Source organism: Aythya ferina, assembly GCF_964211825.1.
Source record: "Aythya ferina genome assembly, chromosome: 8".
Lineage (NCBI taxonomy): Eukaryota > Metazoa > Chordata > Aves > Anseriformes > Anatidae > Aythya > Aythya ferina.
Genome location: NC_140304.1, coordinates 23,832,002 through 23,846,268, shown reverse-complemented (window position 1 = coordinate 23,846,268; position 14,267 = coordinate 23,832,002). Strand labels below are relative to the sequence as shown.

The 14,267-nt window shown below is 41.6% G+C and overlaps 1 protein-coding gene across 3 annotated transcripts; it reads right to left on the bottom strand.

Moving 5' to 3' along the window:
• Positions 1-6,851: 6,851 nt before the first annotated feature.
• On the bottom strand, positions 6,852-13,127 carry MMACHC (metabolism of cobalamin associated C). Of its 3 annotated transcripts, none has more exons than XM_084528001.1 (4): positions 13,011-13,127; positions 10,151-10,345; positions 9,667-9,819; positions 6,852-9,214 (listed from the first exon to the last, which is right to left on the bottom strand). In XM_084528001.1, exons 1-4 carry the CDS (start codon positions 13,101-13,103, stop codon positions 8,918-8,920), a joined length of 738 nt encoding a protein of 245 aa, XP_084384127.1. In that variant the 5' UTR covers positions 13,104-13,127; the 3' UTR covers positions 6,852-8,917. The 3 variants fall into 3 exon arrangements, with proteins under 3 accessions (XP_084384127.1, XP_084384128.1, XP_084384126.1); XM_084528002.1 differs by having other exon boundaries at positions 13,026-13,101; XM_084528000.1 differs by having other exon boundaries at positions 12,957-13,097.
• Between the last annotated feature and the right edge of the window lie 1,140 nt (positions 13,128-14,267).

Sequence of the window (14,267 nt, the reverse complement as noted above, 5' to 3'; positions counted from 1 at the left end):
CTCCGTGTATTGGTCTTATGTAGTCAAAAAGCTGAAAGAGCACTTCCATTTTGCTGGTCAGTAGTAGTCAGATTCATTCACTGGAATGTAAAACCTGAGTTGATCTCTGTAGAGGGGACAATGGGAACAATAACATGAGCTGTGGTGTAGTCCTCTGGTTCAGTAACACAACTTTTAAATAGCAGTAAAGATTGTTAGTTAAAAGCTTGGTTTATTGAGCTGTCTGTAGATAACTCAATTCCTGAAGTTCTTCTACCACTCCATTAGAGTGGAGGTACTAACACTTCAGTTCTCATGTTACAGTAGTGAAGTTCTTATTAGAAGAAGTCTTTGAATATAGGTAGAGGAACATGGCTAGATCAGATTCTATCACACTTCAGCAACTTTAGTAATAATGCAGTGTCCAGATCATAAAACACAAACATGACTGAAGGCTAGGTGTGTTTTCATACATAGTATAAACTTGTTTCTGCATCTATTTTAGTTAAAACTGATTGCATATGCAAACCTTCTAGGAACCTTAACATCCAGTTTGAAAACTCCAGAGAAGACTTTGCTTTCTGGAAAGCAAAATTCCTTGGATACATGAGATTAATCCCTAATCTCTCACATTATATGGAGTGGGAGTCTTGGGAGGATTGAGAAGATGCCAGTTGATAAGACTTTGAGCTGATAGATAAGATCAAAAGGGTGGCACTATAAACCATGGTACTCTGATCTTGTTCAGCCTTGCCTTTCATCTTTGTACTATAAATGATTATGTACATACTGTGAAACTCAAAACATATGGCCATGGCCCTAAGTTACATTGTAGCTGTGTAGCTTCATGGTTACAGGTGCCTTGTAATGAAGTCCTGACCTTCAGATTTGGGGAAGGTGCTATTGCTCTGTCGTAGAAGTATGTTAGAGCTTTGTGAGCTTTAATTTAAACTTCACAGGTTCATAAACTTTAAAGTATAAATGCCTAAAAGCCTGCCTTTAACTCCTGAAGCAGTAAACAGGTTCTATCCTGTTAAAGTGAATGGTAGCAAAGTTGAGGCCTGGGGCTATTTAGATGAGTCAAGAGTGAATGCCACATGCTTGAGTAGTAAACCTGTGGAGTGTGTGTGTGTGGGGGGAAACAGGCTTCTTGCAGAAGGCTTACTGCACTAAATATTTAAAAAAAAAAAAAAAAGTTAATCTATTGGCCTTACTTAACTCTAACATCTATTCCTGAGGATGTGTGGAAGTGATGCTTAGTTAAAAATCATTTTGCTTAGTGATTAAAATCCATGTTCTTCTCATGAAGATAACAAATGAGGTTAACATCCTGGGGTTGTTGGATAATGAGCAGGAGTGTCAAGATGCTTCCAGGCACTGAGTAAACCTTTGCAAATAAGCCCATGATTATATGGGAATTGCACATAAATAACTGATAGGATTCAAGATAAGTGAACAAATACTAATGTGATGTGGTTGAACATGAAGCTATCTGGTATCAAACTTTCTTATCCTAGCAAATGAAAAGGAGGAAAGTCAGGGCTAGTCTAATGTAAAACTTACTTTAGTTGAAGCTTGCTACATTCACTTTGAAATGTCACAAATGATAACAGCAGTTCCTGGGAGTTCTCTGTGTGGTCTACTCCAGTGGAATGTGCATCTCTTCCTGCTGTGACTAAAGTGTTTTCTGCTGTTACTCAGAAGTGAAATTGGACCTGTGGTCAAGTGCTGGAAGGGGCTGACCGGGGTGGTATGGAGTCCCCATGCCTGGAGGTATTTCAGAGATGTGTGGATGTGGCACTGGGAGCCATGCTCTAGTGATGGCACATGGCAGGTCAGGTCGATGGTTGGGCTTGATGATCTTGAAGGTCTTTCCAATTTAAATGCTTCTATGCTTGCCATTACATAATCCAGTGCTATATGAAGTCCTGGGGGCGTGACAAATGCCCAGACTAAGAGCCTTTGTGTTAATAACTACGCTCTGCACCTCACCGTGACACAAAGAGCCTTTCATGGCTCCATTTGCTGTATCATTTGAAAGCTAAAATCGCATTGTGAAGGGGACAGACCCGCTGGGTGCAATTTTGCTCACGGTGCTCCCTCCGTGGAGGCAGAGGGAGCCCTCGGCAGGCAGAAGCCGCCGGCTCCTTGCGGCCGCTCCTCCTCCCTCAGGCAGCGGCCCCGCTCCTGCGCCGCCCGCGCTTTTCTGAGGGCGGGCGCCCGGGGCCTCATGGCGGCGGCCGGGCGTCGTGAGGCGGGGAGAGGAGCGGGAGCGGGATCGGGATCGCCTCCGCGGGAGGTCGTGTGGGGAAATCCCGTGAAATACCCCCCTGCGATCTGCTTATCCCGCTCCTCTGGTGGTTACGGGCTGCGTTAGGTACGGAACTTGCTTTGAATTCCAGTCATATGGAGACTCGGGTTCTGACAGGAAGATTTTACTAACCTGTGCCGGTTACCCTCCCTGCTAACGTGGTTACATATTTGCTTCTGCTTTTAATGGTCTCTGATACTGTACTAAAGTGTAGTTATAAATACCTCCCATCTTCAGGTGTACCAGTAGCAGAGTAGTTATTTGCATGTGTTAATTTCCCTATTTCGAAAAGTGAGTAGTTAACCTCAGTGGCTACGTAATTAGCTATTATTTTTAAATCCGTGACAGAGAAAAACATTTCATTTGTAATTGGTCTGTTGCCATTCACTTTAGTTGGCAAACTAAGACAATACAAAGTGTGTATTTAAACATCATAGCAACTCGCCAGACAATGATGACAAGCAGAAGCTCAAAAAAGCCAGAAACAAAATACCAGTAAGGCAGGAACTTGTGTTATACATTTACTGCTATCATACATTTGCACCAAATGCATAACTGAGGGAACTAATGCAATTAAATTTATTAATTCTTTGGCCATGTGACATGTTCATGGGAGCACTTAATACACTGACATTTTAATGTCTCTGAGTGTGCACCACATAAAATGGTGGTCAGACCTGAACTTCTCCAAATCAGGAAGAGTCGAAGTTTGTTTCTGTGCTCAAACTCAGTATTGTTTCAGATGTAGCTCGGAATTTCCGTCAGACATCTACTGACAATATAATGAAGTTAGCTGTATTTTAATGTATTTATGTTCTTGTTCTTGAGGGCTGAACTGTACACCACTTTTCAACAAGAATAACATCTGTGCAAGAGCACCAACAAGGATTTTTTTGGTATATGTAATTCTATATGTTTTTAAATTAGATATATAGAGAATATTTTTTATATTCAGCATACGGAACCTAACCTTTACTAGGTTTTGTATGTTTTAATGTGTATGTTATTTCAAAATTACTAAGTATTTTCAGATGTATATAATAAGGAAAAGATATTTTGTTATCTAAAGAATTAGTATCTGGTTATAAAATGAGTTTCACACTGTTTTTGAAAAATGCTCTTTAAAAGTTACTAAATTTAAAAAGTACTTTTTTCTTAACAAGTGCTCCAGCATTTTTTCAGGCATTTGATGAATTTTTTTTATCAGCTTCTCCAGCAAATCAATATGGTTCAAAGAACATAAAAGCCAGTAGGTTATGTCTCGTTGGTATTGCAAAACGATGCACTTTGGTTAGAAAATTATGTTTACAAAAGCCCCAAGATTGTACCATTTAGTAATATACACCAAAACAACGGTTTTGTAAAGATTCTGTTAAAATACTTGGGTTTTATCATAGTAGTAGTTAGAAAAATGTTCTCTATAAGGTGTTCAGCAAGTCTGATGTTCAGTATTATATCACAGTCTGTATAAATACATATCCTGAAGTATCTCAATCGACAGATAAGCTACAGAGGAGTTAAAACAAACTTTATTGGTTCTTCTTTGCAAAGGGAAAAATGAAGTGGCTGCAGTTCACTGTCGCTATCTAACCAGTACCAGTAGGAATACAGTACATTTAGACATCAGTTCAGAAACTGTGCTAAAGCTGTCATGGTCTTTTTTGGATCAAAATTAATAGCACCTAATACACACTGCGCTAGGAAATCAAAAAAAATACCTGTTTTTAATCATGAGTACATTAGCTTCTACTTTTAATATTATAAGATAAAACATAGATTTTTCCCTTTAAAGTACAGTTAGAACTGAATTTGCTTTGGTGGTCAAGTCTGTGTTTATCTCTCAGGTCACTAGTCAGTGTCTTCTCCTCTAATATAGACATAATTTAAACACCTCACAAAATATGAGTATGATATTACAGACACTAATGGGTAAGTGCTAGTGAAGAACATAATAAAAACGTATAAAACACTTTTAATACAATCAAAATATGAACTAACACAGTTTTATAATGCAAACAACCAGGGTCTGTAGATAAATGTATTGATAAATACTGAAAAATATGTTCATAGTCTATGTAGAATCAGCACTTTACAGGCCAAAGTCTGTGCAAGTGGAAGGTCTCTGTAATCATACAGCTGATCTGTGCTGTGCACTCGGGTGGCTGCAGGAAAGCAGGTTGCCATCACACTGTGAATTGTTTGCTTTGTTTCCTCACAAGCGGAGTGCCTGTGGTAAGCTCCTCTCACCACACCTAGTGATGGGTTTGGACTTCAATGTGAAACTTGGCTCTTTTACCTGAAACTTAAGTCATTAAATATATCATGGGACATGTGATTGAGTTCATAATGGTTCTGTGCAAGATACCACTTGACCATGTATCTATACGAAGTCTTTCTTTAATAATACATCTGTACTGCCCTCTGAAACTGATATTCCATTAGGATCATGTTCTGTATTCTATAGCAACGTATGTTTGAAGTATATGCACTGACAAATAAGATTTACGTCTTTTGTCAGGAGAAAGAAAAGTCTTTGATCTACAATTAATAAAAATTAATGTAATTTAAAGGGAAAACTTAATCAAATTCACTTTTCACAAATACAGGGTGAATTTCACTTTTATTCCAGTAATTTTTGATTTTTTTAGAAGAGCTTGTTAAAAAGTTTAAAGTAACAGGGAATGATTCAGACTAGTCATAACAATACTGGAAAAAATGTTATGACATGCAATGAGAATTTAAACTATTTTTTCTAAAAGAAATTACTTTTCATGAAAAAAAGCAAACTAACATTTCAGCATGAATTTAAGGTTGTGTGAGGTACTTTTCAACCCAGACATCCTACTCCCACTCCAGTTTTAATTTAGCTACAGGAAGTTGCCCATCTGATGCTTTGTTTTGCATGAGAAAAAAACACAGGGTAACTTAGTTTAGAGGTGCATGATTTCTAGAAGCTTTAGAGACTTAAAGAAATTTTGAAAGAGAATTAGAATTTTTTTAGGAAGTATTTTGGGAAAATAAATACCTTCAGTTATTAAGAATGAAATTTTGCTCAATGAATTATCTATGAGCATCCACAAAATAAATAAAATGAGAAATGTAATTGTGGATATGTCAGTGAATGGTACTTGTGTATTTTTTCAGGCTATTTTTGTCTGACACACTAGCACTGCAAAACAGCAAACCATCCATGGTCTCCATAATTTAGAGGAAGACCCATCCTGTTCACAGAAGAAAATAAAGCAACATAAGGAAGTTCATACCCCAGTCAAACACATGTGTTCTTGCACCAGTGAGATCAAAGATGAGTAATTGGTGTAACTGGTAGGAAAAAAAAAAAAAAAAAACAGGCCCTCAAGGGTTTTTCCCTTTCTGAACAATAATCATAATGGTTGCTTGTCACCAGATTAGATAGTACTTTGCACCTGATCAGTATTTTCTGTCCCATCTTTAATCTTAATATGAATCTCAGTTCTTTTTTAAGAAGTAAAAATGAAAGTGTCACAGAAGGAAGGGTTAAATGATAAGTGTTAGAGGTATGAAAACATCACAGAACTGTTATTTCCCCAGAAAATCTTTTATGAGCTTGAAATATATGGAATGTCTTGCTAAAACGCAATTCATATTGAAATGGTTTCTAATTTTCCTTACTACTCAACTCTTGCATACTCACCCTACCAGTTATATTGAGGAAAAAAATAGTACATAATAAATGTTTAAGAACTAGGATTTAGTGAAAATGTCTATAAAATGTAAAATATAGTAGCCAAACTACTAATCTACCCAAAGATTTGCAATTACTTCTATGATACTTGCAATTGCCTAAGATAAGGATGTCTTCATGATGCCTCAGGATCCAAGAATGATCCATTCTGACCATGTCTGGTCTTGTCTCAAGAAATGAGAAGTTAAACAGGTTCTCAAACTCTACTTTTATAAGACAAAGACCAGTAAGGAAAGCAAACTACTAGCTGCAGCTGTGGCGATTAGTGACCTGACTAAAAGAAAGTATATACATGTATGCTATATATATACCAACTCTGACATAACTGTACTGCTAGGAGCACAAAGAACACAGATTTGCCTTTATCTGAGTCAGTGTTCATGTGGTTTAACAAATAAGAATTTCAGTAATTGCAGGTATTACTTTGAAGTTACTGAGAGAAAACCCCTGAAGCATGAGTTATGTATTGCTGGACACCTTGAACTTTTGTTACTGCTAGAATAGAGGAAGAAAATCAAAGTGCCTCGTCATGTGCTTGTTGTTAAATAATCTTGCTCAAATGACCTACTGAAGATAAACATCTTTAGACTTAGTTCCTACTACATTGTATGTTTTATGTTTCGGTATCCCAGGCGCTTTATCCTTTATCCTGCCTTAATAGTTTACAAGCTTCTGCTAAGATCACAAAGTTTTTCTTTTGTTTTCAGATGCTGGCTTTTGTGTGTCCTAGGTAGATCAATACTTTCAGTATGTTAAAAACATGGTGATCAATTTTCACTTTAACATCCGCTCTGCACAAGTTAATCATTGCCTAGCTTAAATAAAAATACTCAGTTCTCAGGATTACTTACAAATTTATTGTACATTTTATTAACCAAAATATCATATGAAGAGAAATAAATTACAAAAATTGTAATGAAATGACTACGGTAATGTTTAAGGTGTGAACTAAAACAAAATATTGAATATTTGTAAGAAATCAACCACCAATTTTACTTTAAATCGTCATGTAAAAAGAAGAAATCCAATTCTATTTTGTATTTATCATTCTAAGAGAATCAGTACTTTGTAATGATTCTTTGAAGTTCTGGAAGGTTAATCAACACTTCAACCAGAAGTAATTCTATAATGAACAGAATTTAAACAATTTTATTATTTTAAACAGTAATTTAAACAATTATTTTGGCTGACTTAAAAATCACAGTACCACTATCACACAGTAAGGCAGCTGCATGCCTTAGCCAGTTGCGGTGAACAAAGCATGGGAAGTAACAAGCATATTTTTGTAGCAGCAAATACACTGAACAGTTGGTGATCACATGCTCACTACTTTGTTTAGAGAAAAGCAAACTTATTATGCTGAATCTTGATTTTGCTGATTTAGTATATACTCTGGAATATTGTTATCAAGCAGCAATTTACTAGTAGGGCAACTTTAGTGTTTGGGTCTCCAAAAGGGATGAAGAACTACAACACAGAAAGGCTCAGTTCTGCAAAGTGAGTAGTTCTCTATAATTATCAGGGAAAGGGAAAAAAGTGCGTAGCAGTTTGCAACGTTGCACTACAGTCAAGTAACAGAACTTCCATAAAACATTCTTTTAATTTATTATAATGTATTATTTTAATGAGGTGTGAGCCTCAAAGTGCATCCTAAAAGGTTAATTCCCAAACTCCCCTGCTACTGTGAACAAATTTAAGAGAACAGTCATCTGAAGAAGATGGTTCCCTCTGAAGCTGTATTAACCAGCAATATATGTGTACATAATGTGAAAGTCATTAATATTTTCCCCCTTTTTATCTGCTTGTCTCTGAGTGCAACAATGCTTTGTGTAGCGGCTTTCAGATGTGTGCAAGTTTATGATCTCCTTCATATAGAAACTACAACAGGAAACTAGAGTTTTAGAACTGTGATGTTGCTGGCATAGCACTGGAAAATATGTTAAATTCAAGACTCATCTACCTTAGGCAAAGGTCATGAGAACTGACTTTTTCAGCTAGTTATCTTAATGTGAGTAAAAATTGCACTCATAGCCATTATTCAGTATCTTTTCCAGGATTTTAGTAGGCTGCTGTATGGTAAGTGCTTCAAAATTGACCTAAAGGCTCCACCTTGTTCTGAGAAGCTGACCCTGAATGAAGAGGAAATGTATCAGACCCAAGCTACGACCTTTACACTGTCCCTTTCCCTTTCATAACTACTGTGAAAAAGGAGGCTGCTGTTGGCTATGTTTGCTCACTTCTGCTTCCTGCACAGGACCATGCCACTCAATGAAACTATTTCTGGAGAATTTTCTTTCCAGGTTAAGGAATTCAGAAAAATTAAAATTAAACTAATTTAACTAAATTAAGCCAGGTTCATTACGAGTGAAGGAATGTAGATTTTTTTTTCTGAGGACTGAACACGTATTCTCTAGGGAGAGTTATGACAGGGTAAAAAATCCTGGATACATCTAAAATATCTGCACTGAGTTCAGACCAAAAGAAATTATTTCAAAACACAATGAATAAAATTAACTTTTTCACTCTTACACAGAATAAAACCAAAATATTATGAAAGAAAATTCTTGAGAAAAAACTTTTCTAATGAGCGGCATGAGTTTCCCAATTGCCAGGGTTTCTGAACTTTGCCCAGCCAACGACTAGTGGGTATCTTAACCAGACTCCCCAAAATACCTACCAACTCAGCAGCAGCAGGGAACAGACCGTTTCCACCTTCCTCAAGACCTTCAGAGCTACAATGCAGTGCTCCCTCTAAACTCTGAGAAGCTGAGGTTTGGACTGAGACACCGTTTGCAATACTTGAATTTGTACTCTGTATCAGCACACCTTCCTCCTCAGCACCATGGAAAAGCAGGTGCTGGGGATTACACTCTGCTCGTGCCCAGCCCCTTTGTGGAACTGTTTTACTCTGTGAGCCGTGTCAGCCCTAGCAGCCTGAATCTCTCTGCTGGGGGAGTGGCAAAGTAAGCCTTCTGCTCCTCCGAGTACCTTTCCTTCACTTCAATTATGTCCCTGTAGCGGCCGTCCTGCCAGTGGAAATTGAACTGCTCCAGCAATTCAGTTCTCTTCTCCTCTGTGCTCACACAGTCCGCAGGGGCAGACTGTTGCAGGAAGGGGACCTGAATATCTGGGAACAGGAGGAGACCTCGGATAGCAAACCAGCCGCCGTATTTTGGATGAATACACACACCATAGATCTTCTGGAAGTAAAAAAGAAAGACCTAGCATGTTTCACGTGGTCTCTAGTAATGGTTGGAGTTCAAACATCAAGTTTTGATGCAATTTCTCACAGTCCCAGTGTCCTGTTGGAGTGGTATAAAGGCAAGAAAGGAAAGCTCTTTCCTGAATATTTGGCACTGCATTCCCATTTTCCTATGCCCCCACACACACCATACGGTAATGTGGAGAGAGGTCTCTTTTTGAATTTAAAATAGAAATTAACCACAGTACATATGTATATATTTTCTATTTATAATGCTACAACCAACAGGTCTTTTACACTGAACTTTATTCTCCTAAGAAGGCTACAGAGATCAAGATATTTTCTTCTTTTTATCTGCAGGAAGAACTAGTGGGTAAAAAAATGTACAATTCAGTGATTCCATTTGGTGTGTTTTTTTTTTTTTCTTCCCAGATTGTGATTTTGCCTCACCTTTCTCCCCCAAGGATCAAGCTTCACATCCTTTCTCTGGTAGTAATATGCAGCACCAGCAACGTGGGCAGCTGTTTGTGCCAGGAACTTGGGCTTTCGGCTCGGCAGGATCTCATAATCAAAGATGATATCCACCTTCTGGTCAGGGAATTTCTGTGAAAAGACAAAAACATCAGCCCAAACTCATGGGAAAAGACTTGCTGCTACAGAAATGCTACATCCTAGCAAATCAGGCACTGTGAGACACCTGTAAATTTCCACATCCTGCTACTGGAATCTTATCAGCGTGCTGGTGGCCTTGGATTTTCAAACCGTGACTGTAAAGCGCTCTACATAGCAACACGTAATGGCAGAGACAGAATATGAATAATGCTTCATCCTTCTAAGGAGGAAGTGCAGGGACCTGGAAGGCTTTCTACTGCTCAATCCGCCTGTTTGGTTATATGCTGCAGTAGTAGAAAGAGTCAGTATTTTGGGCTCTTACCTCCTTCACACCTGACAAATGATGAGAAACACACTGATCCACGGGATCCCGGATTATTTTTAACCGTTCTTTCTTCACAAAAGGTTTAAGGGCTTTGTCAAACATCGAAGGTGTGCTGAGGACAACGAAGGCCAGTGTGTCATCTGGGTAGGGGAGATGAAAGGCTGGCTGGAGAACAGCATTGTACCATCCAACCTTTGGCAAAGAAAAACAAATCTCCATTAAAACAGGGACTTTTGCTAGTGGGCATGCAGGAATTTAAAATGCTAGAAAGAAGTGTCGCCACCTTCATTTGCAACCCAGATAGGCAGCCTGCCAAGTGCCTTCCATTCAAACCAGGTTCCTTTGCATACTGGGATTTAGAGTTTCTGAAAGGTGTACTTGATGTGAGAGATAAGAGTGATCTCCTCAAGACTGTCCTTTTTCCAGCTCTGCTCATAGAGGGAAGTACCAGCAGCCAGCCGTGCCAATGCAAATCAAATGTTTGGGCTCAGATAAGCTTTAACAGTTGTTTTCTCTGCTTCTCCCTTGGATCCTTCCCTAGACAAGTTTCCTACTCCTTGTATTGCTTCTTAGTAGGAGTTAGTCAGGTCACAGCCCCGCTGTCACCTGAAACCTCAGCAATCTGATTGAACATGACTCACTTTCACAGCAAGTGCCTGTTGTGCAAGTAGAAGGAGGTTCATTATGAATTAAAACCCTGCACACAACTGTCCCTGCCTGTAACAAAAAACTCACAGAGCCTTTATGCCAGAAAAGCAGACCTCGATGAATAGACAAATATTCAGAAGACCTCAAAGGGCTTTTAACTGCAGGAGACCATGCAGGAAATAAAGCATGGACTACAGGTTATAATCACCTCAAGAGCTGAGGCATCTGAAGTCTTTCTCTGCATAAAACCAGTGTACTGGAGTGAGGTGGTGCAAGGCACAACTAGCTGCATCACAGGAGGGGCATCCAGCTGTCACTGACACAGCAGGAAGCTGAAAGCAGCGTGCTCTGAAATCTTCCCTCTATCGGGTCAATGCTCTTTTACAAGAGAGCATTCACTCCTCAGTCATTCCTGGTGCAGAGCCATTCGCTGGAGTTCACTGACTGAAAGTAAGGTCCTTGTAAGATCCTCTAATCTGTCCCTGCGCTACTTTGTGCCTTCTGGTTTTGCTGATCAGTTGATTCTTGTGATGCCTCTCACTGGTTGGAAAAAGTCTATTGTTTTGTGAGTTTATTGCTTATTTTTTGTTTAAATTTTCTGTCTTAGCCAGGAAGAAACTGGTACTTCTATGCTCATATGACAAGTTGCTTGATACACTGCTTCAGCAGGAAACATTTCTGTGTGAAAATGAAGGACGTGAAGCTCCTAGCGGTGCTACAATCCCTCAGAACATCAGCTGTAGCGCATGGATTGTGACATAGCCACATTCTGAAGCCGGTTTCCAGGGCTGGATATAACACACTCCAGAAGTGAGGGGTCGAGCCAGGGCGGCAGGAGGACACGACCGGGAGGACAGGGACACGACCAGCAACTGCCGAACACGCGGAGGTAATGACTGAAAGCCTCGCGCTCCACCACTAATGTATTGCACAATAACATCAGTCTTTGTGTGGGTTATAACTCCCACTCTCCTGGGATGCCCTAAGGACCAAGTCTAACACTCGGAAAGGTGCCTGGTGTAACTAGTATTTAGCCTGGAGGCGCGAAGTACTGGTCACCTCTAGGTATCACTGAAATGAATGTGAAAGTCACTTTAGAGGTGACAGCAGCAGCCAGACCTGCACATACGTAAGCAGGAGTAAACTCAGTTTACCATAAAGCTGCATTCTTACGTCAGCCCAAAGTGTAATCAGTTTTGTAGCTCTTGTTTAAGACGCTGAATTGAGCTGCTAAAGAAATTACAGAGATGTGAATCTAAGGTTTGCTAATTTCCCGTTTTACAGCAGCCAGTACACCAGGGCAAGCTGCAAGAAAATTAAATCTAGAAAGACCCAGTGCCGTAAGCTTTCCCTCTGGCAGCTGCAGCCTTTTTTTTGGTCTGGGTTCTGCCTGTAATTCTGCGGCCATGTTTTGGGAAAACAGTATTAAATTCTTCTCCACGTTTTGGACATTTCCTTTCTCTCGGAGCCTCACTCCCCTTTACTTGGTGTCAGATAACGAATACACCACGGAAGATACCACTATTTCAGGTGGCAAATATGACTTTCCCTGAGGAGGGGAAGGTCGTGTTTATTCTAGATAGATTATCATTTTTTTCATTGAAGGTCTCTCTCCTGCTAGATTAATGCTGACAACACAACCTTCCCCTTGTATGGCCGAGTGACACAGAGGGGTGACGACCTGTCACCCTGAAAACCCAGGCACCACGGGTGAGTAGGATGAGGCAGGAGCAGCGACCTTTTTACAGCCGGCTCAGCTGGCTGAGGAAACAAAGCGCTGTTTGGTTTCATAACGGTGCGAGAGGCTCGAAGGACTTTTAAGCAGAGGCGAAGAGGGCTTTGTGTGTTCACGAAGGAGCAGCCCAGCCGCGGAGCACACGAGGGGCCGAGGTTATCGCCCAGGCACGGCGCCGGCTGCGCCTTCGGGTTAAATTTTAAACCTGCCGACAGGACTTCAGCCCCCCGCGGCCACAAATCCCTTTAATGAACCCCCGGCCCTCTACGGGCGGGCAGCCCCTGACCCAGCCGGGCCCTTCCCTCAGCAGCCCCCAGCCCCCTGCCCTTCCTCCCCCCCCCATCTCCTCCTCCTCCTCCTCCCGGCTCCCGGGCTGGCGGCGCCCCCTGCCGTCGCCCAGCCGCCGCCCGCTGACGTCACCGGCGATGACGTCACGGCTGGCACCCCCTCCTCCTCCCCGCGTGACGTCAGGACCTTGAAGGCGTGCACCTCGAAGCCGAAGGGGCCCAGCGCGCCGCGGAGCCGCTCCGCCACGCGGCCCTCCATGCCGCCCGCCGCGCGGGGCATCACGGGAACGGTAGTTCTGGCCGCCCTCCGGGGAGCCCCCGGCGCCGTGTCTCCTAGGAGACGGCCCCGCCTCTCAAAGCACCATGGGAGTTGTAGTGCGCGCCTCCATCCCCCGCCGCGCTGGGTTACCCGGCGCGGACTCCGTGTCCCAGCGGGCTCCGCGCGCGGGGCGGGGCGGGGGCTCCGTGTCCTACTGGCGGCGGGGTTGCCGCCTCAGCGGGGCCCCGCCATTTTTAAGCGGTGTGCGGCATTGCCTCTGGGCACGGGTAGTTTTCCTCACAGTCGCACCGTGTGCCCGCCCGTGCTATAACACGCTGCATTGTGCGCTGCTTTTTCATCGTGCGCTGTTTGAAAGCGCCCCGTCCCTGTGTGTGTGAACGGTGATCACTAAAACATAACAAAGCCTCCACGTTAAACTTTCCCTGTCTGAAAGCACAGCAGCTCCCTACAACCTGTCAGCACATTTCCCACATCAGAGACCAAGCCTCAGATTTGGACCTTTTTACTGTAACCTTTATAGCAGCTTGCCATAATCTTTATGGTTAGTTCTCCTGCAACCTTTTCCCACTGTTAATCCTGAGTTCTGTGAAGTGTCAGGACATCAGACCTGCCAGTTCTTTGGGACAGAACTGCTTCAGATTTACAAATTTCCTTCTTTCTGGAGTTCCCTTTACCTTCTAGAACCCCAAGAGCTGTTTATTATTGTATCCATGCCCTCTGTAAGAGGAGGACGGAAGGATCGCATCTGTGTTTAGATTTTTTTTTATCTATTCTTCCTGTATTTCCAGCTTCTGAAGTTGAACCAGCTTACTGTGTTCTTTCCTGGGCTAAGTTATTCTCATACAAAATCTGTTCCTGCCTTTCCCCTCAGATCATCAATTCAGTCTGTGAATTGACTGAGCAGGAGTAGGACTTCCAGCAGCTAGATAATAAGCTAGAAGGTAGTGAAGGTAAAGGCACTGCAACTGAAGCAGTATGGAATGCTACAAAATCTGTAAACCTCTTACATAGATCCAATAGAAATCCCACTGAAGAATCAGCAGCCTGAGAGTATAGCCTGGCACAATGCAGTTCCATCTCTGTGCTAAACAAGTGAGCGCAACGCAGAGCGCAATGCAATATACAAGGCAGAAAGGGCTTTTTGAATTTGTGATTTCTCCTTTT